This window comes from Stegodyphus dumicola, chromosome X1 (genome assembly GCF_044657685.1).
Source record: "Stegodyphus dumicola isolate Sdum_Otavi_A_Nest chromosome X1, ASM4465768v1".
NCBI classification, from domain to species: domain Eukaryota; kingdom Metazoa; phylum Arthropoda; class Arachnida; order Araneae; family Eresidae; genus Stegodyphus; species Stegodyphus dumicola.
Window position 1 is genome coordinate 105878857 of NC_140780.1, and position 26523 is coordinate 105905379.

The following is a 26523-nucleotide window of genomic DNA, read 5'->3' on the forward strand; positions in this document are numbered from 1 at the left end:
TCAATGCAAAATGAGTTAATATTTTATTCTTCCACATAACATGTCAAAACAAATTTCTCTTAAGTCATAGATGCATGGTTGAAGCTGCTAGGTGTATTTCTTGAATTTATACTAGTGAAGTTAAAAATAGAGCTATCAGTAAAATATACAAAAATTCTGTATATGTGAAAATAAAATTAGGGTAAAATACAAGAGTTTAAATTAAAAAAATCTTGCTTTGGATAAAAAATGAATCCCATGCAAAATATTTTCCAACATTTGTGATAGTTTCCTACAGATGGACAAGGTCTTTCTACTGACTAGACCCACAGATCTTGAGCTTAGAACCCATATTTTATTAATCAGGCCTTGCAGACCAAAGAAATATAAAACAAGCTTTTATGATTTCATTAATTCTGAATACTGATAAAAATTGCACATTCAAATTTTATTACAAACCATCTAAGGATTTGAAAGGGTAGACTGGTGATGAAGTTATTTAAATTAAAATGAAACTGTTTGATATGCTAATCAAGTTAAAATATTATAGTAGTTTAGACAAAGTTCAACCTTAGACTGATACTGTAACATCTGCTATAAGAAAGAAAATTTAATGACAAAAATTTGATTAAAAAAAAATTATCTTACTGTAGTTCCTTCCCTATGGCCGGCAGCTTGCCTATTTGGCATTTTCCAGAGGATGTTTGACCTATCTGTCATTTAACCATTTTATCACCAATAACACTGGTCATTCTGCAATACAGGCAACAGATATGTACTGTGTTCAAAAGGGATGTGGAGAAACAACAAAAGCAACCAAGGTTTACACAGGAGCAGAACAGTGTTCAGCAGCATCAGCATGATAGCCAACTACTATTAACTACCATACAGGTCAGGGTATTGTTGTAAAGTTATTTCAGAAGAAATTATTGCAAATATTTATGTTTGATGGTGATTCAGCAGAATTCAAATATTGTCCAAATTCAGAGTACAATTCTAATAACCTTTTGTCTTTAAACTTTTGAAAATTTAGATCTTCATAAATTTTATTTTTCTATAAATATTAAGCCCTTTATTGACCTAGAATTAAAAGAATTTAACTGAAAATATTCTCAAAATATTCTCTAGGAAAAATGCTTATCATTACAAAAAAAAAAAAAAAAAAAAAAAAAAAAAAAAAGGCATGTCTTTGTAAAACATGATGGAAAGGATTTCATTCACAGACACCATGTAATAATTAATATCAAATTTTATCAAAAAAGCATATGTTACATTCAAATTGCTAGTGTCAGAATGTATGTTTTAAGTATTTGGATTATTTTCAATTTTTACATGCTAAAAACAGAAAAGAAAAAGAAAATTATTCCATTTATTTTGAAATTTTTTTTTACAGAAATGTGCAAAACTTTATATACAAATGCTAGTAAGTCAAATATGTAAATCATATATACAACATAAATCAGATAGGCATTACTATGTCAACAGCAAGCAGTAAAATTTCTTCATATGTAAAAATTTAATTGCTATAATGTATTGAATTTCTTTAATACTCTGAGATACACTAATAGCTCACAATGAAAGTGTTAGAGTAGTATTACGAAGTTCATTTTATTTAAAAATAAATACAAATTTTCTTTAAAACAGTAACTTTTATAGAAAATTTTACAAACTCCTGAAAAGTGTCTTTTCACCTTTAACTTAACTAAGGTAGCACAATAAAGTTTATACAGTTTCTTTCAAGTCCAGTATTTGAAACTAGTGTGGGGTTAGGAATTAAGTTAGTCTGTTATTTATGTCTAAATATAAACACTTGAAATTTTAAATTCAAAAACTAAAAACAAAACAAGGAAAAAAAAATATTTAAAGCAGCCAGTGTTATTACAAGATTTTTTTTTCATAATTCATTAATTTAGATTAGTTTTTCTTTGATTAATCAATTTTCTGCTTAATTAGTTGATGTTATTAAAACAATTTTCTTTTCTAATGTTTTATTATTATCTATTCAAGTAATACTAGTGAAGTTAAAAATAGAGCTATCAGTAAAATATACAAAAATTCTGTATATGTGAAAATAAAATTAGGGTAAAATACAAGAGTTTAAATTAAAAAAATCTTGCTTTGGATAAAAAAATGAATCCCATGCAAAATATTTTCCAACATTTGTGATAGTTTCCTACAGATGGACAAGGTCTTTCTACTGACTAGACCCACAGATCTTGAGCTTAGAACCCATATTTTATTACACATTACATTGTCAGTAGGTATACTTTGATTTCATTTAATTATTTAAGTACTCACACTCAAGAGATTTTCAGATTTCTTTTTAACACTATTAAAAGTTACTAATATTACATAATACATTAGTAGTGTATAACTTAACAAAATGATAAGCAAAAATTTTTTGCCAGTTTTTCTAACTGCATAAATATACAAAAATTGTACATCCTAACTGAAAAACTTTGTTGTTGAAATATGCCGAAATAAGCAAATTATTTCAATTCATATGTATTTAATTTTATTCAAGTGTCTAAGAGCTAAAGATTAACATAATAACAGTTCAAGCCATTGAAATGAATGAGATAGAGAAAGTATCTTATTTTACAATTATTAGTACAACAGAGGGTGTTGAACAAAGATGGTTATAGGCTTATTTCCAAAAATACAAGTTCTAGACAAGTTCTTTGATTTACCAAAGTTCTCAAAATAAATGGGGAAATTTTTAGAATTGCTTCAATATTGGGGTAAGAATATTCCATAAACATAAGTTTTTCATAGTCCTTGAATAGAAGTCCAGTTATCATGCTTCACTAAGTTATGGGAAGGCTAGTTCATATTTTGTATACAAATTCGTGGAAGTACTCTTATGTGTGCTTGGAATCAGTTACAAATTAAAAAAAACTACAGCTGGTTTCACTTAATGTATCAACTTGTAATTGTTAAAGCAAGCAATTTTTGTTTTACAATTACTTCCTAAATTTTAAGAAATGTTTAATTTCAGTCAAAAATATCAAATGAAAAATGATGAGGAAAATAAATTTGTTCCCTTACAATTACACACTTACAAAGGAGTGAACTTTTCAATATTAATTGGTAAAGCATAATGAATACTTTATGGCCAGAATTTTTGTTTAATGGTGGCCATATAAAATGTTTAGATGTTATACCTAAGAATTTTTGCATTTATCATGTCGAAACTGTTTTATAAAATTATGGTTATACTTTGAGAAACTTAGTGACTAAACAGACATACCTTAAATCAATATTTAAGCAAATAAAGATTATAGCTACCTTTTCAGAATGCCTATGTAAGATAAATGAGAGATAATAATTCAGTTTTTCATATAATGACCTAGTAAAAATTATATGAGTCTGATATGTTTGTTAAAACATTTATATGCTGAAAAGTCACTCGAGTATTCTGAAATTTGGAAAAACGTAAATGGAGAATGCTGATATGATTTACAGATTAAGTTGACATGTGTTTCTGATGAACAGTAGTTGATGCTTTCAGATTAATTTTACTGGACAGGTGCTTAGGAAATGAGCAAAAATGCTCCAAAATATTTAAACAATAAAAGAAATAACTTAAAAAGTTATGTTTTGAAGTAACTTAAATCTGAAAATTTCACAAGCTTTAACTAGTAATGAAAGAACATCAACAGAATTTTAAAGATATGTAATTTGAGGAAGAAGTTCTATACCTCGATCTTTATAAATATCTCTCTTAACTTTCTTAAAACTCTCATGAAGAGTAGTCTTTTTGTTTGAAAATTTTCCTCCAGAATGTTTTCTGTGGCTGCTATTCTCACCAGCACACAGGGTTGTTCGAGATGAGTCACTCAGTTCTGTTTGCATTCGATCAAACGGAATGCTAGTTTTGCGATTTTGCCAAACCGAAGAGAATGAATGAACTCTGGAGCGATCATGAATAGTTAGTTCAAAAGTTCCAGTATCTTCCACTTCTACACTGGCTGTAGGCACATCAAGACTGGGTGAAATGAGCTCTGGATTACGAGCTAAAATTTCAACAATTGCTGCAGCTTGGGGTCGTTGATGTGGCGATCTAGCCCAGCATTGTAGTAGCAAATTAGACCTAAAAATAATACAATATTAATATTTTCCAAATATTATGAAAGAAAGCTTGCTTAAAGCCAAATGAAAGCTTTAAATATGTAAAATCTACCAGAAAGTAGAAACTTACAGTTCAGGCTTGCATCCTTTAGGAACAGGTAAAGTGTTATGATCTTTTACATGTTGTAATACTTGATCATTAGTTAAGCCTTGGTAAGGAAAACTTGCAAAAGTAATAATTTCATACAAAACCACTCCATAACTCCAAACATCAGACATTGGTGTAAATAAGCCATCTGTTAAACTTTCTGGAGCCATCCATCGTATGGGAAGCATACCTTTAAAGAAATAATTAATACTTTCTAAATAAAATTATACACATTTTATCAAAAATTTAACACTTTAACATCGTATTTGGATAATGAACAAAACAAAGATGAATGCAAAATTAAGAAAGAAAATTATTCTAATAAACAGTGTTTTAAGATATAATTAAATTATTAAGAAACTACATTTTTAATAGTTTTTGCAACTAAAATTACACTAGCTTATTTTACAATATCTCCATGCAAGCAGATGTATTTGCAAACATTTTATAAAAGTACAGCAGTCCCAAAATTATATGCATTTTTACTACCAGATAAGTAATGTATTCAGAAGCTTTCCCACCCCATTTGATGACAAGAATCATCTTTAACCCCTTTGCAACGACATGTTGTTGAGCTAAAATTCTCTGCAGATGCACGAGTCATATATGCATCAGTTCCAAATAACACTAGCAGTCGGGTGATGCACTGATGCATTGCCGCTTGCACTGGTCTTCCAGACGGGTGCAGCACATACGCACTTTCAAACATACACGTTCTTTTAGAATTTTTTAAAATCACTAGATGACGCTCTATGTCCACTACAGTTAGCTTATTTTAACTTATACATTGTTGACCTGTGTCCGTGAAGTACTTTCTGATTCTGGCAATTTGTTTAGATGTACGAGCAGATGATATAAAGTAAACAAATCCCAACTGATGGACAGTTGGCTTCAAGTGATGTAAATACTGAACAGCTTCAGAGACTTCAATTTTTTTTTTTTCCTATGGGAATATTGGGAATAGAGCTGTGGTTTTAGGAACTCTGGTTTGTATTCAGTGTGCACTTTTTTTAGATAGCAGACGCGAGTTTTTTTGCACCGGGTCACAGAGTTAAACTAATAGTGCAATGTCTAAAAGAAAAAAGTTTTTAATGTAAGAAGAGTATATTCAAATTGAAAAGTGCAAATGAATGCCTACGAGTGTCCACTCGAGCCCATGCGTGACTATTTTGACTCTGAAAACTCTAGATTTAAGTGAGAATAGCGATTTTGTTACTGAAATTTTCTCAGAGACTGAATTGGAAGTTTATTTTGCTTTCACCTCACAGTCCAGCAGAACAGTGGTTATTCCATCATGAACTTGATCTGTTAAGTAATTGAAGCCTTATGAACTTATGGGAATTGCAGAAGTAAACTTAATTCAAAGCTATGTGAATGAAACTTATTTTTTTTCAATAATCTAATGAGCATAAGAGTTGAAGAAATGAATAATTTCTATGAACAAAAGATGAGTGAAAATCCATCTTCATCCAAAATCAACATACTCCTGTAGATGTGCCTAAAATGACGGGATTCCTAGGATTAATTAAAAATTTTGACCTGAAAATATGTTTCATAACTAATGAAATCATAGCTCCTTTCTGAATAACTTATGCTATAATATTTAATTATATAGTTTATTATTTTTATGCACGTTCCGATACAGATTTAAGCAAGTTTTTCACAACAGTTCATCAAGAGGAGTCAAATATTTTATTTTGCATTCAGATTTAAACGAAAATTTTTTTCAGAATTTTTTGATATTCTGTATTTACAATTATACGATTATATTATTGTTATACACCATTACAGAAAAAATCAAAATAATTGATAAAAGTATTTTTAATGCATTTTTTTTTAAGTTGGGCTTAGCGACGTGAAATACCCCACCTGGCGAGATCGAACTACTGCAACACCTCCCTCCAGGTGAGTTGCACTAAGCAGCATGCCATTGCATAACAGGATTAATGCATATATGATACACCTGTCGTGAAGGGTTAACAGGATTCATCTGAGAATTCACCATTGATAAATGCCAATGGACACCCTGCAGTCTGGCATGATACTCAAGCAATGATATATATATATATATATATATAGAACAATCTGCCTGGCTCTCTCTCTATATAATAATACAGCAGAATTCAGTTGATAAAAAAGGACAGGAGCATATAACATGCAGCATTTGTAAGATCTGCAGTAATTTGTGCAGATGTAGAACTTGGTTCCTTTCATAGCAGAAGTATATGAATCATCTTGGAATTCTTAAACTAGTATTTGCTTTGAATTGTGTTATTCCTGAGGAAAATACATTATCTTAAGAACTGTAAATGAGATATTTACCATATTTACTTACTACAATGCTTATTTCAAACTAACAGCAATTCATAACTCATGTCATCTTACACAGATGTTAACATTTTCCAAAACAGCAATTAAGTGACTGTAGGTGTCAATCGGTGTACATAATCATCTGCTAATTGTATGCATTCTTCAGAAAAAAAAAAAAAAACAGAATTTTTAAGGAACTTCCATATAATCATTTAATTATTTTCTAAACACAGCTTTAAATTTTGAATACGTGTTTAGCTTTAGATAAAATGTTTTTATAATACTTTCAAAATTTAATAATCTCTTCCTGCAATTAAGAGCTGCTGCAATTAAGAAAAATTACTGCTTACTGTACACATTCTTTTACTTAAAAAAATAACACATTTTGTATTTGCATTATCATAAATATTATGATTAGAGGAATGAATTACTAAAGCAATTAAACAGTTTCATCAGTAGAATAATACGTATTAACTGGGACTATAAGACAACACATTACACTGAGTCTTAAACTAGCTGCATGTTGAGGCAATTGAACATACGTAAAAAGTTACAATTAAATAAATGATTCCTTTTTTTTTACTTCTTCAGTGAAGATAAGGTTAAGATGAAGTCCATAGATATGAACAGCATAGTTTACGATTAGGCTAACAATAATTCTATGAAAATGAAAACTGGACTAACAAGATGATTTCATAAGCACACCTATTTAAAAAAAAATTATGGTGATATAGTTGAGGCTGGATGTTTATTATCATGCATATTATTCAAAAGAACTTATTTAGTACAATTTTGAATTTTCAGTATACATGAGCTATGGTAACCAGATAATTTTAACGAGTTATGAATAAGTGAGCATCACAATAAAGTTAGTAAGATGCATATATTTTTTTTAATTGATTTAAAGAAGCAGTTTCTATTTGAATTACGCAGAAACCAGATACATTAATTTTTATTCAATAGTTCAAAAAATATCTTTTAGAATAATTTATAGAAAGAAAAAAAAAATTACCTGATAGAAAACGAAAGGAACTAATAGTCAAACATACCTAAAATGGACACTCTTCTCTTGGCCTGTCAGTACCATATATGGTGAGAGGCTGTTTTTAGATGTGCATGCATTTTATAAAAAAAGGTGCAACATAATTTGCAAAAGAATGCTGAATGATTTTTACCATTTCTGAACATGACAAAAATGTATATATCCCCAGTAAAGAAGAACTGAAATACATTCTCGCTTTGTAAAATCCAAGCTCAAAAAAGAAATTTTGGGTTCTTTTTAGTTAAAAAACATTTGTCTTAGTATTTTAAAACAATAGCAATTCAATAAAAACAAATTTTTAAAAATGAGAATTTCCCCCCATGATAATAATTAATTTGTTGGATATGCAGCTGATTAATTATAATACATGACAGTTATTAAATATTCTGCATTTAAGTCAGATGTGTGCTGTATCTATAATTACGCACTCTGTCTTGAAATTAGTAAAAATTTCAATCATCAACACTTTATTGATATCACTAACATTGATGATCATCATTGTTGCTTGTTACAACTCTCTGGTTCCATGACTTGATTACTGAATATTCAGTAATTTACTCATTATTGCAAGATGAAATCTGCAGTGAGACTTATATCAAACCTTTTATTGTATGGTTTGTAGTGTCCAGGTGGGTTAACTTCTATCTGGACACAGGAGTAGCAGGAAACTACACAGAAGAAAGGTTTAAACCCTTTATTAACTCTTTAAAATTTACACTGTGTCAACTCGACGTGAACGAACTTCGCCTCTACTTGGGCGGTAACTAAAAAAGCAGGTAATTGAAAATCAAAAGTTGAAATGTTTAACAAGTGCTAAACTAACCTACAGGGCTCAGCGAGATCCCAAACCCCCTTCTAAACCTAGTGGCAGCAGATAAATGCAATTAAGCCAATTGAACCAGCAATCAGTAAAACTTACCTACGGCAGAGACGGCAGCTACAGCCCAACTCTCTAACTTCCCTTCTAAAACGTCGATATTTAAACTTTCCTCCTCAAAGTAGAATCTGCATTCTTCCGCGTGCGCGCTACCAAACTTAACTATTCTGGCACCGCCAATTAGGGGAATGAAGGCTTATAGGAAAGTCTGAACTAAAATTTAAATTATTAGTTAAAATAAATATAAATCCCTACAGGTCTATTAGTACATTTTCCCAATATTCTTTCCTTTGTATCATAAAAATGAAATTAACTATGTTTACTTGTATATTCAATCATTTACATCTTGCAATCAAATTTAGCTTGGATAGCTGCGAGCATTACATAAGCACTTAATTGAATTTCAACTTTCTAAAGTAAAAGTCATCTTAGAACTTAATTCTTCCTTAACTTGGGCAATGATTATGAATTCTTTTAAATAATACTGAAATTTATTCTTTCAGGTAAGTGAAAATACAAAATTTTGTATGTAAAATAACTTTGCAAAAGCAATAATTTTTGTAAGAGTTATTTATAAAAAAGTAAAAAAAAGGCAAAATTACCCTTTTTGTTGTATCGATAATAATCAGAATCAAACATAGGTCTACACATCCCAAAATCAGCAATTTTCACTGATCTATGCATGTTAACTAAACAGTTGCGGCAGGCAAGATCTCGGTGAACATATTTTAAATTTGCCAAGTAACTCAGACCTCGAGCAATGTCCAGAGCCATATTCGTTAATCTTCTGTCAGAAACTTCATCACTGTTGCCTCTATCAGCTTCAGACACTAAGTTGCGACGACTCAAAAGATAAGTTTTAAGATCACCTAAAAAGAGAAATATGCACCATTTGATCACTAGAGTTTATTTTAATTTTCTTTCTATAGTGAGATATCATCTCAAAGGATGAATTTGTTCAACTACCAAGAACTAAAAATTTGTTAATTAGACAAAAGCATAAATACACTATTAAACACTGGCAACTTGTGGGGTACTCAAATGGAGAAAACAAATTCCAAAAATTAAAAAAGCAGATATAACATAACTTAAAAATAAAAATACCTTTGTGCCTTCATAAGTTAAAGGTAAACAATGCAACTAAAAAAAAACATGTTTTCATAGGTAAAAAAGTGTAACATTTCTTACATTTTTTTCCCTAATGGCAGATTGTGAACAGTTATAGTGTAACCCAGTCCATTAAGCTATACAAGGCCATATGTGGTGGTCTCTTTATTATGGAAGCACCTAATAGGCGAGCCCCCATCACCTCCTATGAAGGGACGGACAGTTACAACCATGCCTTCTTCAGAATTTGAACCGAGGCCCTTCGGTATTGCAGTCAGGCTTCCCTAACCACTATACCGTCTGGGCGGCTGCATTTCTTACAATAGAATGTAAAAATATAGTCAAGTACAATTATTGTAAATTAAATCCACTCAGTCCTTTTTTTAAGCAAACAAATTAATAACACTTTCATTGAATTTAGATAAATCTTTTTTTTTTTTTTTTTTTTCCAATTGAGAACATAGCTAGAGATCTTACTGTGTCCTTGTTCATACTGCTTCTTAAAAATGTCTTGTTTTAAAGTTAAGAAGCATCTCTCCGAAAACATATTCTGCAAGTTGTTTTTATAATACAAAGGTCTCAAAATGACTGCACATGTGGAGTAAATAGGTATAGTCAATGGAAGCATAGGCAGAGAAAATTACATAATTTTATTCCCATTACGACATTGAATTAATACGTATTTTGACAGCAGGAACATTAACTCAATGCACAGTTGGGCAAGGGGTACATATGTAATTACACATGAAAAATAAGACTAGTACATGCCCTAGCTATACAAATGTATGGCATCTTACACCTAACGTTGCACAAGTCAGAGACCAATGAGCTTCTCAATGACATAGCTGATTTTTGCTTGCAAAAGAATGTTTATGAGAAAATAGACGAGTCTTCATTAAAACACTTGAAATGGTGAGATCTAGTAAAGAAGAAAATGTAGCAGTCATGTATCAGGCTATTTGGCTAAGACCACATGTCAGAAAAATTCAGGGAAGGGCCCGTGTCTGTTGAAAAGCAGGCAATTATGTGATTACAGACAAGTTTATTTTAGTTTGCTGAAATGTAAATGCAGAGAGTGCATCTCCTTTACTGACATTTCTACTATACTTTTGTTAAGATGCTATTACTGCCTTTTAAGGAAAGCTTTAGACCATGGATTTTACAATTTCTGCTCCTTTATTAATTAAGTTTTCTTCAGCTAAGATGTTTGCTAGTTTATTTCCTGTAGATCCAGTATCTTTTCTTGACCCTAAAGATGCAAAACTGCATTGTAGTGTTAGGCAGGGAAATTTAATTAAAAAGAATTATGATGTGTATACCACATGACTTCCTTGTATGGAATATTAACCACTCGAAGCCGGCTGGTACAGCAGTTGTACCAGGAGAATGACTTTCTCAGACGCCGGCATTGGTACAACTGTCGTACCATCCATGCCATCCCCATTTTAGAGAATCGCCTATCTGTAGATCTTTGGGTGGTCCATTGTCGCTGCTCAGAGTAGCCGCTGGCTACGCATTATTTCCCTCTTCTTATCAGTTTGGCTACATTTTGGCAAAAACCGCAGGTTTTGTCTCGTGCCAATATACTTGAAAATTAAATAGAGGCCATCTCTTTCTCAATCTGTCTCATAATTTTAATGCTAAGTTTTTTAGTACTGACTTTTGCTATGATTAAAACGTCAGTGACTTTGCACGCTCTTTAAGCTTACCATATTTAATATTTTTTAATCATAACAAATAAGAATAGATTAATATTTTAGATTTAATGCCCTTCTAGAAAAAAAAACCGCTTTTATCGTTTACTTCCTTTTCACACTTATGAATAATAAGATTTTATTTTGACATTTTTTTGTGGAGTGCATAAAACCCTTAAGAACTGTTAACTCTTTCAAAGTGCTTCTATTATGCAGGCAATTTTGTCTGATTTATCAGGAGGTAAATAAGAGACAATTGTATGCATAATAGTTTTTGTGATTTTCATTCATTCAATGATTGCTTTCAATGATTTTCATTGGTTGTAAATTAAATAAAATAAATTTATCTTTAGACCCTCTTTTAGGATGAGATCTGCCAAAAAGTATTTAAATATCAGTAAAGCTCATGTTACTTCTAAATTGAATCAAAACATCAGTTACATTTTATAAAATTTCGGCCAGTTTTATTTGCTGAAATTCTTATACTCCTCAAGAGATAAAGGGAATTCAGACAAGTTAATAAAAAAAAAAAATATCTTTAAAAAAGGTTGTTATTTTGTCTGTAATAAGGTGTATGTCAACTTACTATTAAATGTATGAAAATTAGGATTGGATTACGGAAAAGCACGCGAACGCTATCTGCTTAAGGGGATGGATGCTTTCGTGTAAACCTTTTTAAGAGAAAATTGCTCGCATTTACGTTCCTAGTGGAAAACACATGTAATCAACCCGTTCTTCGGTATTGATTGGATTAATTTTGTTCGCTTACTGAATTACATCAAAGCACACAACAATTACCTGTATAAGTGGAGTTATGCCTTCGCGGAGGACTTTCTAAGAGAAGCTGGCTTGCATTTACGTTACACAAAAACCGTGAATCCAACTATTTATCCAGGATTCAAACCCAAGCCAGCTACAAGTGTTCAGCCACCTTTACCGCTCTACTGAAGAGCCCGTAAAAATATTGATAAAGGAAAAGTATTGAAATAACCGGTTTAATTTACTAACCTATATTTCTCAATCAACAGTACATAAATTACGCATATGAGGGGGATTATTTGTGAATAAATAAACTGTATTGCACTTTTCTCCACTATTTCATATTACGATGGAATTATTTCATTTCAAAGTTATTTCTCATGAATTAATTTTGTTCTTCATGATTTTTGATATTTTCAAAGAGAAAATTCCACACTTTAAATAAAAAAATACACGAGAAGATACTTTATGCAAAATTTGGCGTAAACGGTTTTCTTAATTTTGCTTTGAAAATATTCCAGGGTAATCGTTTTCATTACTGGAAGAAATATAAAATCCAAATTTACTACATTGTGTCAACACCCAATATTTCCTTATTCTTTTGAAAACGTGAAAGATTACTCTTTCTAAAATAAATTAGAAAATATATTACGTGCAAATAGAATATTCGTTGAAAATGAAATAGACTTCAACTTTTGGATATAATGATGGTTTTAGACGAAATTTCTACCTATGAAAAGAAATTGACGTATAATTAATTCTTCATGAACATTTAAAACTGTTCTCAAAATTCTTTTGATGATTGCATGTATAAGTCACGGATTTTTTTCTCTGCTAAGATAAACAAAAGCCAATTTTACAAGGAAAAATTCTCGTTAAAGATATACCTTCTTTGCCTGATAGTCCATGTAATATTTGTTAAATGATTAAACGCAACCAATGTATCTCGGATTTTGATTTTTATATTATAATAACAAAATTATCAAAAGAAAAAAACAGATTTAAATCTCTGTTATTGTTATGTAAAGCTTTATTATTGCTGTAAGTTCATCTCAAAATCTAATTGTATTGAATCTCATTCTAATCATCTAATGGTAATAAATATTATTATTATTATTTCATTAAATTAGTCATTACCATTATTTTATTAATGAAAATATGTTATTAAAAATCTCATTCCAGCCTGCAGGCTTACAAATCTAGTCCGTATTTACTATATTTTGTTAAATTTTGTTCTCGCTTTCTAATTTCTAATACGAAAATACGCGAATATAAACGAAGAGTGAAAACAAAGTTAAAAAATTCACTAATTATTTACGAGATTGATTAGAAATAGTGAGTGAAATATAAACATTGCATACATTTTGTTCTAAATAAAGTGTGCACTGGATATGCATCCAGTACTGCATATTTATTTATGCACTATTTATTTAGAACTTCATTTAAATGAAAGCAAAATAATCATCGAAAAAATTGCAAATCTAGCAACCCCTCTACTATGGGATGTAAGCGTCCGACAAACATGTAAATTTTACTTCATCCATGGAGGGGAACTAACGACTTTTCGCATTAGGAAAATGTCAAAGAGGGGGCAAAACTGTTTCGGATCGCGCCAGTCTGAAGGCTATATTATGAGAATTTCGGCCCGGTTTTAGAAGGTTAAATTGTATACATTTTTTCCTGCATTTTATTAAAACTTATTGAATTAAATCTACTTTGTTGATAGCGCATAAACCAGAATAGAATAAATGTACTCTTTAAAATTCACTATATTTACCATAGCGACACTCTGGCACTATGTTCACTTAACAGCATTACATCTCATTCATTTTATAACTCAAAATGCAAAAAAACTATATCATCTGAAGAATTATCTAATCGTTGCCACATGCTTGGTTCAAATATTATAATAAATCTAAAACAATGCATAAAAGAAATTAAAAAAATAAAAAAAGAAACAGTTTTTCACAGACGATTCAGCGCCACTAATCTAATGCGCACTGTACGCATGTATTACTCGTAAACATTCTCCTTTATCCAAAAGAGAGAGACTGGCAACAATATTTTCAGCTAATACAAAACACTTACTTCCTCAAATTTTATTAGAGACATATTCTCATTCAATTAATTCAGTTCTCATTTCGTGGCAAGGCAAAAATACATAAAAACTCAAAATATATTCATTAAAAATTGAAAGATATAGAAAAACATAAAACACTAAATACAGTTAAAACAATTAAAAAAAAACAATTTTTACAATTAGAGTTCCTGTGCAAAAATAAGTAATTCGGCCAGCAGGCAAGAAGGCAAATTTTTCCTTGCACAAACTAAAAGTTTCCATTTGGTCTCACTTGGCAAAAAGACACTGAAGTTGCAGTATGTTTCATCATGTAAATAAATATGGCTGCTATGGTAAGAAAAATTAGGCTCAACCGCACTTAAAAAACTTTGAACTTGTTGATAATTCTATAAACTATTACCTGCAGATTAACTAAAGGCACACTAACCTTAACTGGAAAATAAGAACAAGATAATTGAACCATTTTTAAGCAAAAAAGTGCAGTTTACCAACAAGTAAATAAATAAAAAAAAAAAAAAAAAAAAAAAAAAAACTGAGCTCACGGAGCTGAGTAACAGAGTGGGTATATATATTTATATACTTTTGGTGTGGTGGATTGCACCCAAAACGGGAGGTGCACAGCTGTATGTTATAGCAGTCATATATACAAAATTTCAACATTCTGAGAGTACTTGCTTTTGAGTTATGCGAGATACATAACCATCATGCAACATATGTACAGACACCATGGAAAAAATCTCTTGAATCCATTTTAAATCAGTTTTATAATTCCATTTGGTGAAAAAGGGCCCTTTACTCTTTTCTTACATACTGATGTCACAAAAGAACATCATTAAATTGGATATTTACAATGAAATATGATACCCTGAATTTTTTGTGATTACAATGTAAAAATAGATGACTGTTAAGCTGTAGCTGACACTGTTTGGAGGAGTCAGTGAGGTATCAGTGTCAAATCAGTGAGGATATTTATTTCTTTACATAGAACATATATGCCCAACTTAATAAACATCCATTTCGGATGCAAAAAAGTTTTCTTTGGAATATGACTCCAGTTTGATGAGTCATGCACTACCCTTGTTTACCTTTTTGGAGACAATGTTATGACTACCCATGAGCATAATTGTGCCTGTTGCTACTATTCAGTACATAAACAGAGTTATTCTGAATTTTCACATGACTTTGTGTTTTTTGCATAGCTTTTATATAAATATATTAGCAATGAGTTTTAAGAAAATTAACAAGAAGAATCAATCAACAAAGAAAATGATAAACAGTAAAATAAAGATCTCTAGGCCCCGTTTGAAGTGATGCACGAGAACGAGTCAACTTGGTGACGGAGAAGATGAAAACCTAATATGACACAAGAGCTACTGTAGATCGATTCAACGAAGGAGACAAGGTGTGGTTGTGGAATCCGACTCGACGGAAATGACTTTGTCCGAAATTACAGTCACCTTGGGATGGTCCGTACACAGTTCTAAACAGGCTGAACGATGTCGTGGTTCAGATCCGTACGTAATCGAACTCTAAACCTACAGTCGTTCATTACGACAGGTTAGCCCCTTACAACGGCCATAATACGTAGTGTATTATAATTGTAAATAGCATAAGACCATGGTCCTTTTTGTCTCTAAATTTGTAAAATTTATGCACTCATTTGATAGTATTTGATTTGTTACTTACTGTAATTACAGTTTATGTTGTTTGTTATTGTAATGTTTATTATTGCATTTTTGTCTTAGTTTAAGTTTAGCTTCCTGCCCGGGATGTGCAGTCCATGGGAAGGGGGCAGTGTTACGATTTTTGTATTGATTTAGCTATTTTTTTAAATACAATTAATTAAAATTGTTTTATATTACCGTGCAATGCAGCATGACATTTAATTGAAGAGAAAGCTACGCCGGAAAAATTAAAAATGCTGGAGCATGTGCATTTAATATTTAATAAATAGATATCTCATAATTGTACTCTTTTGGTATCCAGAAAAATCGAGAAAATACCAGAATATTCTCGTGCATTTAAAAAGCTTATAAAAGCTGAAAGAAAACATCTCAATTCAGTAGTTGTTTAGAAAACTGTTTTTGTTTACTGTAGCGGATTCGCGGTGAAATCTGATAAGCTTTCTCTGTTTTGAATTAAGTTCTGTTGAACATTTTAGTAGTTGTAAAATATAACTACTATGAGATGATATTGCAATATTGTATGAATATCTGAGGAAATTTAAGCATTTTGTTTTACTTATTGTGATAATAATAAATTTTATTCACTTTTCATCAGACTTGTGCATTTAATTTATTACGAACCCGTACGCATGCAACAATATTATATGAACTTAGGAAAAAGTTTTTGGTTAACTTTGTGTTACCAAGATGCTGCTGCATTGAAGTTTGATAGTTAATCAACAGTTTTACCCTTATTTTTAATGATTTAGAGTAAGACGTTAAATTTATGTACTATCTTTTCATGTAAAACCCCCATCAGTAAATACAGTGGGTGATCGGTTAATAAACAGTTCGGACAGCGAACAAATCAGACAACGAACAGTTTCAGGAAAGATTTTTGTGTTCGGACAATGAACAATATTCGGATAACGAACCAAAACTAATTCTCTAATGAAAACCTCTCGGCTCTCAGAACACCCGATACCAGTCCTCAATTCGTCCTGAAAATGGATGTGCACGTGCGCTGACACATCATCATTCAAACCATGTAGCAGTGGGCAGCACCGTACGATGCGTACGGTAGTGTGCGACAATATTTTGTCAATTGTGTACCATAGTTGGTTTCTGTCCTTGTGATTTTCATATGTGCTTCTCTAAACACTTTACATAATAAATAATAATAATAATAAAAAAACTGAAAAATTTGACAATATTATGGAACCTAAAAAGAGTGGAGTGTCAAGAACTGTGCTCACCATAAAAACCAAGCAAGAGATTATAACTAAAGTAGAGAGTGGACAAAAAATGACTGATTTTTGCTAGGCAGTACTGCTTGAACAGGTCTACAGTAGGCACAATCCTAGCTAAGAAAGATATCATCAAGAAGACTCAAGCTGCTAAAGGAGTAATGAAAATTACATCTGAGAAGCAAAGAAGTGTCATCCATGAAAAAATGGAGAGTTTGATTTTAGTTTGGATAAATGAACGGGAGATGAAGAGATGTAACTAGTACAGCCATCATTCAAGAGAAGGCTAGAGAAATTTTTGAGAAATTGAAAGAACAAACTCCAGGTTCGTCATCCAAAAATCTAGAATTCAAGGCTACCACTGGCTGATTTGCAAAGTTTAAAAGGAGATCTAGCATTAAACATGTGGTCATGCATGGTGAGTCTGCTAGTGCAGATAAAGAAGCTGAAAGGTTCCATCTCAAATTTAAAGAATTAATTGCAAAAAAAGGGTATTATCCACAACAAATATTTAATTGTGATGAAACTGGTTTGTTTTGGAAGCGCATGTTGAATCGTACCTACATCACGAAAAATGAAAAAGTGTTCCTGGGCATAAACCCATGAAAGACCGATTGACGTTACTTTTGGGAGCTAACGCTAGTGGTGATATGCAGCTTAAATCACTTCTCGTTTATCACTCTGAGAATCCTAGAGCATTTAAAAAAATCCATAATCAAGAGAAAACTGCCAGTGATGTGGAGATCGAATCAGAGGGCATGGGTCACGCAGGTTCTTTTCAAAGAGTGGCTCTTTGAAGTTTGTGCCCCGAGCATCAAGGACTACCTTGATACCAGCGACTTGCCATTGCAAGCATTGCTGCTATTGGACAACGCACCAGCGCACTCAAAGGAACTTGAAGATAATTTGCTGATAGACTTTCCCTGGTTGACAGTGCGGTTTTTACCTTCGAATACGACTTCACTGATTCAGCCAATGGATCAAGAGGTTATTGCAGGTTTAAAGAAATTGTACACTCATGCACTGTTTTGGTGATGTTTTGAAGCATGCCAATTCTCCTGAAAAATGACTTAAAAAGCATTTTGGATAGAAAAATTTGACATTCTCGAAACTATTTATCTTATTGAAAAGGCGTGGTCAGAAATCACTCAACGACAGTTGGTTTCTCCCTGGCAAAAGTTGTGTCCATCCCTCATTCAAGGAGACGGAGGTGATCAGGGTGACATCCCTGAAATTATGGATGAAATTGTAACAACTGTGAGAGATCTAGAATTAGAGGTGAATGAGAATGATACTGAAGAGCTCATAATGGAACATGAAGGTGACTTGACGGCAGAAGAACTCCAAGAAATCTTGAATGAGGAACACCAAGAAACTCGGCGAAATGTGTTTCCTTCTGAAAAAGAGGAAGACGAAAGAGGAGCAATACCGACATCTGCCATTAAAGATCTTTTGAAGAAGTGGGAGGATGTCAGAGCAACGGTCTTAAAATGGCATCCAAACCAAGCTGATGTCAATAGGGTTGCTGATCTCTACAACGACATTGCTATCAACCATTTCTTGAAAGTCCAGAAGGAGAGAGAAAAACAATCGACATCGGACATGTTCTTTAACGCCCAAAGAAAGGAAAAGGACTGATTAATAAGTAAGACTATATGTATGTATTACGAGGGCTATCCAGAAAGTAGATTACGTTTTGGAATAAAAAAATAAACAAAGTATAGGAAACAAATTTTATTATATACAGATGAAAGCCACACTCAAATACTACTTTTCTACATAGTCACCATACAAATTAAGGCATTTATCGTAGCGATGTACGAGCTTGGAAATTCCTTCGTCGAAAAATTCGGCCGCCTGCGCCTTCAACCACTTCGTTACCTCTTCTTGCAGCTGTGCGTCGTCATCAAAACGCTGCATAGCCAGCCACTTCTTCATTGCTGGGAATAGGTGGAAGTCGCTCGGTGCCAGGTCGGGACTGTACGGCGGATGAGGAAACAACTCCCACTTAAAAGATTCAAGAACTTTACGAGTGACATTTGCCGTGTGGGGCCGGGCGTTGTCGTGAATCAACAAGATCTTAGAGCTCAACATTCCTCTGCGCTTGTTTTGAATTGCTCTTCTGAGTTTTTGGAGAGTTTGGCAATACATTTGAGAGTTTATTGTAGTGCCTCTTTCCAGGAAGTCCACCAAAATTACACCTTTTCTGTCCCAAAAAACAGTTGCCATCATCTTCCTTGCCGACATTGTTTGCATGCATTTCTTGGGATTTTGGGGAGAACTTGTGTGCCCCCACTGCATTGATTGCAATTTCGTTTCACAGTTCACATGTTTCACCCATGTTTCGTCACCAGTAACGATGCGATCGAGTAAAGAGTCACCATCCTTATGGTAAGCGTCCAAAAAGTTCAACGCTGCAGCCATTCGCTGATTTTTGTGGTCCTCTGTCAAGATTTTTGGAATCCATCTTGCACAAAACTTGTGGTAACCAAGCTTTTCGCTGATGATTTCGTGCAACAAACTTCGCAAAATTTGTGGAAAACTCAAAGAAAGTTCCGTTATTGTGAAATTTCGATTTTCACGGACTTTAGCATCGACTTTTTCGAGAAGTTCGGCGGTCACTATGCTGGGTCTCCCACTTCGATCTTCGTCGTGAACATTGGTTCGGCCATTTTGAAATCTTATGACCCACTGACGCACTCCACCTTCAGTGATAATGTTGTCCCCATACACTTCACGAAGCTGCCGATAGATTTCTATCGGTTTACAGTTTTTTGCAGTCAGAAACCTTACTACTGAGCGCACCTCGCGGGATTTTCAATTAACGCAGACATTTCAAACCGTCACAGTATCTGAACGGAGCACAGCACGAACCTCTCACTAGCACGGCTAGATGCAGACTGAGCTGCGCAACGCTCTGACCCCAAGATGGCCGCGCTAGCCCCGCCCCTAGCGGACACAGACGGAAACGTAATCTACTTCCTGGATGGCCCTCGTATATTTGTAATAAATAAACTTACTAAGAAATTATACTTGTACATGACATTTTTTTAAAGTTTAATATTTAGGATCCCCAGAACGAATTAATCAAATTCCTATTAACATATATGGTAAACTGGTGATCGGTTAATGAACAATTCGGATAGCGAACATAATCTTGGAATGGATTATGTTCGTTAACCGATCACTCACTTTACAGTTCTTTTCATGGAATATTTGAACAAAGGAGATGTTCCATAAACTGAAATGTACTGAACTTTCATTAAAAATATTTACTTTCATTTTCATATTTTAATTATCATTAATGTAATCTATTATCTACTTTTACATCTCCCAATATTTTATTTAATTTCAATCACTCATGATTTATTAAGATATTTACTGAGAACTTTGAATTTGGAACTAGCACGTTAAATTTTAAAAATTAATACTTGATCACAAATAAATACTTTTTGTTACAGGGAAATTAATCAGAAACAAAATTCTATAATTATATTTGCACTGTTGATTGCTTAAATGTAAATCACATAGTGAAAATTTCTATTAAATAACTGTAGCATGAAATTTAATTCCCACTACTAATTTCACAGCCACGATTTTCCAGACATAATGCAACCATTTTAAAACAGAGAAAGGGTGCAAAACAACATGCAAGGAAATCTAGGATTTAACTTAACAACATTTTGGACAATAGCCTTCCAGAGGAAAAAGCTGGATAGACATCACAGCATGTCGAGGAAACGTAATTAGTGACTGGCGAGTCTTGGATGATCCCTCACTAAGTGACCATTGCTATGTCTACTTCGAAATCTCTTATGATAAAAGAACTGATCAGCTTATACGAAGGAAGTATAAACTGGAAAAAATGGATTGTCTATTGCTCAAAGAAAAGATTGGAAATTATTTTTCCACCTTCAACTCACACTATATAAAGGATACAATTGACTTGAACGCACTCATTAAAAATTGGACTCAAAAGATACAAGATATCTGTGAAATGGCAATAAAAGCAAAAGGAAAATTTCTTAACGCACAGCATAAAGGAGTCCCATGGTGGACACAATCCCTCACTATTATGAGGAAAAGAATTTTGGCTGAAAGAAAACGCTATCAGCACTGTACCCAAGATGATAACTTAAGAGCTATCTACAAGAAAATATATAAGAAAGATTTAGCAAAATACAAACGAGAATTACTACGTTCTAAAAGAACATGCTGGAAAAGTCATCTAGAAAGTATTGTTTGAAAGTCTCCATTTGGTATACATTACGACATGGCGAAAGGAAGTATTTCCTTACCATTCCAAATAAAAGCGTTACTCAAACCGGATAATACCAAAACTCAAACTATTGATGAGACTATAAAACTTCTTCTGGAACATCATTTTCCAGCCGACGACCGGAGCACAGATTCCTTGGAACATACATTGATCAGGACACAGATCAAAACTTGATACGGAGGCAAAAAAAGATCTCCCATTTACTAGACAGGAGGTAGAATATACAATTAAATCTCTCAATTCTGGCAAAGCTCCCGGTCTGGATAATCTTCCTAAAGAGATCATCTTAGAAGCATTCTATGCTAACCCAATGCTGCATACTGAACTGTTTAATGAACTTCTACAATGCAGAATCTTCCCAGAATGTTGGAAAACCGCAAAACTCGTTCTATTTTCCAAAGAAGGTAAGAATTCAGAATTACCTGAAGCGTACAGACCAATTTGTCTACTAAACACGTGGAGCAAAGTCTACAATAAGCTGATCACTAATAGACTAAACTTTTATCTATTTTCTAATGGTAAATTTAGCCATAAGCAATATGGATTTACAGCTGGAGTATGCTCCACGGACGCAATTAAAGATATTATCAATACGGTCAAAGAAAATCGAAGAAATAATTGTTATACAAACATAATATCTCTCGATATTAAAAGTGCGTTCAATAATATCTGGTGGCCTTACTTATTACCAGAATTAAGACCTCTCTTATGTCCTATTAATCTCTACAAAGTTATTGAATCAATTCTGGAGAATCGACAAATAGTTTATGAAGTAAACAATGCATATCTCTCTCATGTTCAAGAAAAAGAATGCATTCAGGGGTCAAATTCTGGACCCTTGTTCTGGAATATAGTCATGAATACAGCACTGCAAATAGACTATGGAGAAGGCGTTCAGATTCAAGCATATGCAGACGATGTCTTATTCATAGTGACGGGAGCGACCCATCAACAGATTCAAAATAGAGCTAATAATGCCCTCATTCCAATTACTGAATGGGCAAAGAAAAGTAAACCAAGTTTCTCTCCGGAGAAGTCCAGTTCAATGTTTATTGCAGTTAAAAAGAGGGGCTCAGCATATTCTGCCCCAACAATTAAATTGAATGGCACTACAATTAAATGACACAAATATATCAAATATTTAGGAATAATAATCGATGAATGTTTGACTTGGCTTCCTCATTTGGACTATGTTAAAACTAAAGTCTGCAAAATTATTAATAAGCTTATGAAATTTCCTGGCTTATCAAAAGCCGTTATGAAAGAACTTTATAAACGAGCAATAGAAAGGACTGCAGTTTATGCTTGCGCAGCTTGGTGGTTTCCACCAACAGTTAAAATGCGTAATAAAGCAAATACTATACAAAGAGTGGCTCTACTAGCCATGACTAAATATTATAAAACTGTTCCAACCTCGCCCTTGCAGATTTTAGCTGGCCTAATACCTTTGGATATCAAATTGGATCAAGAAAGTGCAATTCAAAGGACTAAAAGAGGCTGGTCAGACTTCTCATTTGAAAATCTCAACTTTTCTAAAGAAGTTCTCGATTTTCCCAAGCATAAGTGGTGTACTCATCGAGCACGGATCAAGACTTGTGAATGGAATGACCATCTTCCATCTAATAAAAGTTATGAAGTATTTATGGATGGGTCGAAAAATGATGAAGGCACAGGAGCAGGATTCTGTGTCTATTGGAATAGCACCCTAGAAGAGGAATACTCTTATCAACTGGATCGAAACTGTTCAGTATACCAAGCGGAAACACAAGTGTTGAAATCAGCTCTACAATGGCTAAAAGATCACAAGTATAAAGCCCACTTATACACTGATAGCCAAGCGGTGTTAAAATCATTGGAAAAGTTTGATATCCTAAACTCAGAAATCATCGAAGTTAAAAAGCTCGTTTATAATACTAAAGTAAAATTGCATTGGATAAGAGGCCATCATGGCTACAGAGGTAATGAGAAAGCAGACGAATTAGCAAAAAAAGGAATATCCTCTGAAGTGAGAATTTACTGCAAAATTCCACTGAGTAATATTGTACATAAAGCTAAAGAACAAGCACTTCTTTTGTGGCAACGTCGATGGCATGAAGAAGAAACTGGTAGATCAACCTTCAAGATTCTTCCTAGAATTTCTGAGAGAAGACACTTCAATGATTTCTTCATCAATCAAATACTCTCAAATCACGGAGCCTTTCCCTGTTACTTTAACAGATTCAAGATCAAGAATTCACCAAGTCACTGTGTATGTGGATTAGAAACAGCGGATGCACTACATATGATTCTAGACTGCCCGAGCTTGGACAGCAAAAGAAAAGAATTATTTCCAGAAACTCTGAATTTCGACCTCCTATGTAAATTAATGTTATTAGAAAAAGGTCGACATCTACTTTCCAAATTAATGGAATATTTGTATTCTAATGAAAATATATGTTTATCAATTAATTATAATGGCTTACCAATGTTCATTTAACTTTATAAATTGTATCTTCTTAATATGTTTAACCCTATACTTTGTATCTTGTTCTAAAATGTAACAAATTTATACTTATATTCTGACTAATGGTGTTTGCATATTTTATATCTTTCATTGATGTATAAATTGATCATTGTATCTTTGTAACTTTCTTTAATAAAGAAGTTGGGGAGGTCAATACATCTTCTAGTTAGCGGACCTCAAAATTTGCTAGGATTTAAATTTCTAAATTTGATTAAATAATATCTTTAGCTTTTGCTGAATCTTTAAATTATTTTAGCCTATGGCTCCGGTGATACCTCAACACTGAGGTGAGGACTGGATATTCCATTCTTATGTAGTAACTACCATGCCAACCAGCAAGAAGCAATCAGCTTCTGAAAGACTGTAACACGTTACGCTTAAAATTAAAATTCATAGATGATAATAAATGTATAATATTATGAAAAAACAAAACCGTTCATTTTACTAACCTATTGAAAAACCAGTGAATACTTTTGAATTAAAAGATGAATTCAACAGAATTATTAGCTTTATAAATATAAACACAGCAGCTAAAAATAGATGGGTAGCTAGCGAATTTAATGGCATATCATCTGAAAACGTCATAATGTGCCAAACATATCGAAAATACATTTCATCATATTAAAAAAATATAAAACAACTAAAATAATTTTTGCAAATGTATATAATTATGTGTTTCTTCAAATACATGTTTACAATGCATGTATTCTATGACAGAACACAAAACACTGTGACCACATTTTCTGGTGTACATTTTAGTTTGAAATAATGCAGAAATAAATATCAGTAAGTATTTCTTTTCATTTTGTCTGATAATAAAAATAAGTTACTATTTCAAATCAGCTATTAATTACATCGCCATATACCTCACAGGGTTGCATACTTTGGCTTAGTATCATACTATGATAGTTGTGGCTCTGGGGACATAACACAAACCTAGTTTCTACTGCCAGAAGAGGCAGCCAGTGCTGCCCTGAATAGTAATGGCTTTGGCTATTCGAATGGGTAGCATGATGGCCACATATATGAATTCAATGGTTCCCTTCCCTATTCATGGTCTCTGTGCCTGAGGAATGAGGAGTGCCTGGATTGTTAGTTCAGCATTAAGGGTTTAAAAGAGAGTCTATTTTAAACTTTGTATTTCAAGGTTGATGCCCCATTATGCAGCAAGCTGAGTTTGTTTTAGGGATCTTGTTGGTAACATTTGACCTGTCTGCCTAATATTAAAGCATTTCAAGGGTTACATGCCATAGTTGCAGCACAAACCCTCAAAATTGTAACTATAAAATGGAAATAACTGCTGGTATTATTATGTGTAAATATGCCTTTAGACATTTCTTTTTGCCAATGTGTGCTAATCATGTTATGGCCTATTAAAAGAAGTCTTGAGAGTATCATATAATTTCAGCACAGGAGACATGAAAGCTACAGATACCGGGGAAATTTTCCCAAATAATATATTAGAGTTAACACAGTTCCAAATGAACAGAAAAATTTACAGACTAACATATATTTGCATTTGAATCAGCAATCAATTTGTCAGATTTCATTCTGACTACCTGCAGGTCTGCTACAAAGAGATATTTTGAAGACAATGAATAAACTCCAGTGAAATCCTGGTAATGTTTTAACAACCAATGCAGAAAGTTAGCTTGGTAATTAGATTTCTTAAAATTTTAACTAATCATTTTCTGCTACGTGAATAAAAATTAAGACATAATAGGATGACAATTACTCTTTTGAAGTTACAAATTACAATAATGCTTAAAGTGACAACAGTTATTCTTTTGCATTACAGTCATGCTTGTTTTGATAAATATCACATTAAAAAAGTAATAATAATTCTGAAAGAAACTAGTACTGCTTTAATACAAGTAAAGGGAGGAGAAAACTATGAAATTAAAATAAGAAATGAAAAAACATGGAATAACAAAATATAACTAACCATAAAGCATAAACTCCATAACAGTGTATACAGGTTCCCCCATAGTACACACACCAATTAACTTGACAACATTTATATGATCAAACTGTTTCATAACTTCAGCCTCACTAAGAAAATCTAGCTAGAAAAGAAAGAGTAAAAATAATATACTATAAATTTACTATTTTGTAGTTATTTAATATTTATCACAATAACCATTGCTTATAATGATCACTGGCATAAAGAATTAACCTTTTAAAACAGCGTTTTTGAAACTTTTTTCAGGTGGAGATCACTTTTATAAGTTAGAATGATCTGTGGACCACTTTACTTTTGTCCTCTATGAAAGCAATTTTTTGCATGTGTTACAACCAGTACACTTAGATTTTAAAAATATAACTAAAATTCATGAAACTCATACTCGCATAAAGTAATTAAGTTAATAATATATATATATATATATATATATATATATATATATGTTTTTAAGAATTCAACACTGTTAGTTTGGATAATCTTTACCTTATTAACTAAAAATTAAATGTTTATTACTGATGTTAATTTACTCACTGATTTGATTGCAAGCAGCTTGTATTCTTGCACTGCATAGTTTGAATATATGTTGGTAAGAAGCAATACAGTCATAATGTTTTAAATCAATATTTTGTTGCTAAAATTAGAATGGAAAGTCTATAGATAGACTGGTAACAAATTTCATAAAACATCAGTCCTTGGAGAAAATATAATATATCATAGCTGCCAACTTTGAAATCCTAAAAACTGGATATAGCAGGAAGTTTTCATGTTGCGTTGAGTCGTCACGTAAAAGGAACTAGAAA

General features: G+C 32.5%; 1 protein-coding gene across 5 annotated transcripts in view; it reads right to left on the minus strand.

Annotated features, from left to right (window-relative positions):
* Window positions 1–1323: 1323 nt before the first annotated feature.
* LOC118188463 (uncharacterized) overlaps window positions 1324–26523 on the minus strand; it is a 301229-nt gene continuing 276029 nt past the window's right edge. For all 5 annotated transcript variants that reach the window (XM_085806957.1, XM_085806954.1, XM_085806953.1 and 2 more), the window contains exons 16-19: window positions 25706–25826; window positions 9030–9296; window positions 4181–4388; window positions 1324–4072 (exon numbers count right to left, since the gene is read on the minus strand). In XM_085806957.1, the coding sequence (XP_085663083.1) occupies window positions 3646–4072; window positions 4181–4388; window positions 9030–9296; window positions 25706–25826 (1023 nt within the window). In that variant the 3' untranslated portion in view covers window positions 1324–3645. The remainder of the gene's footprint in view (window positions 4073–4180; window positions 4389–9029; window positions 9297–25705; window positions 25827–26523) is intronic.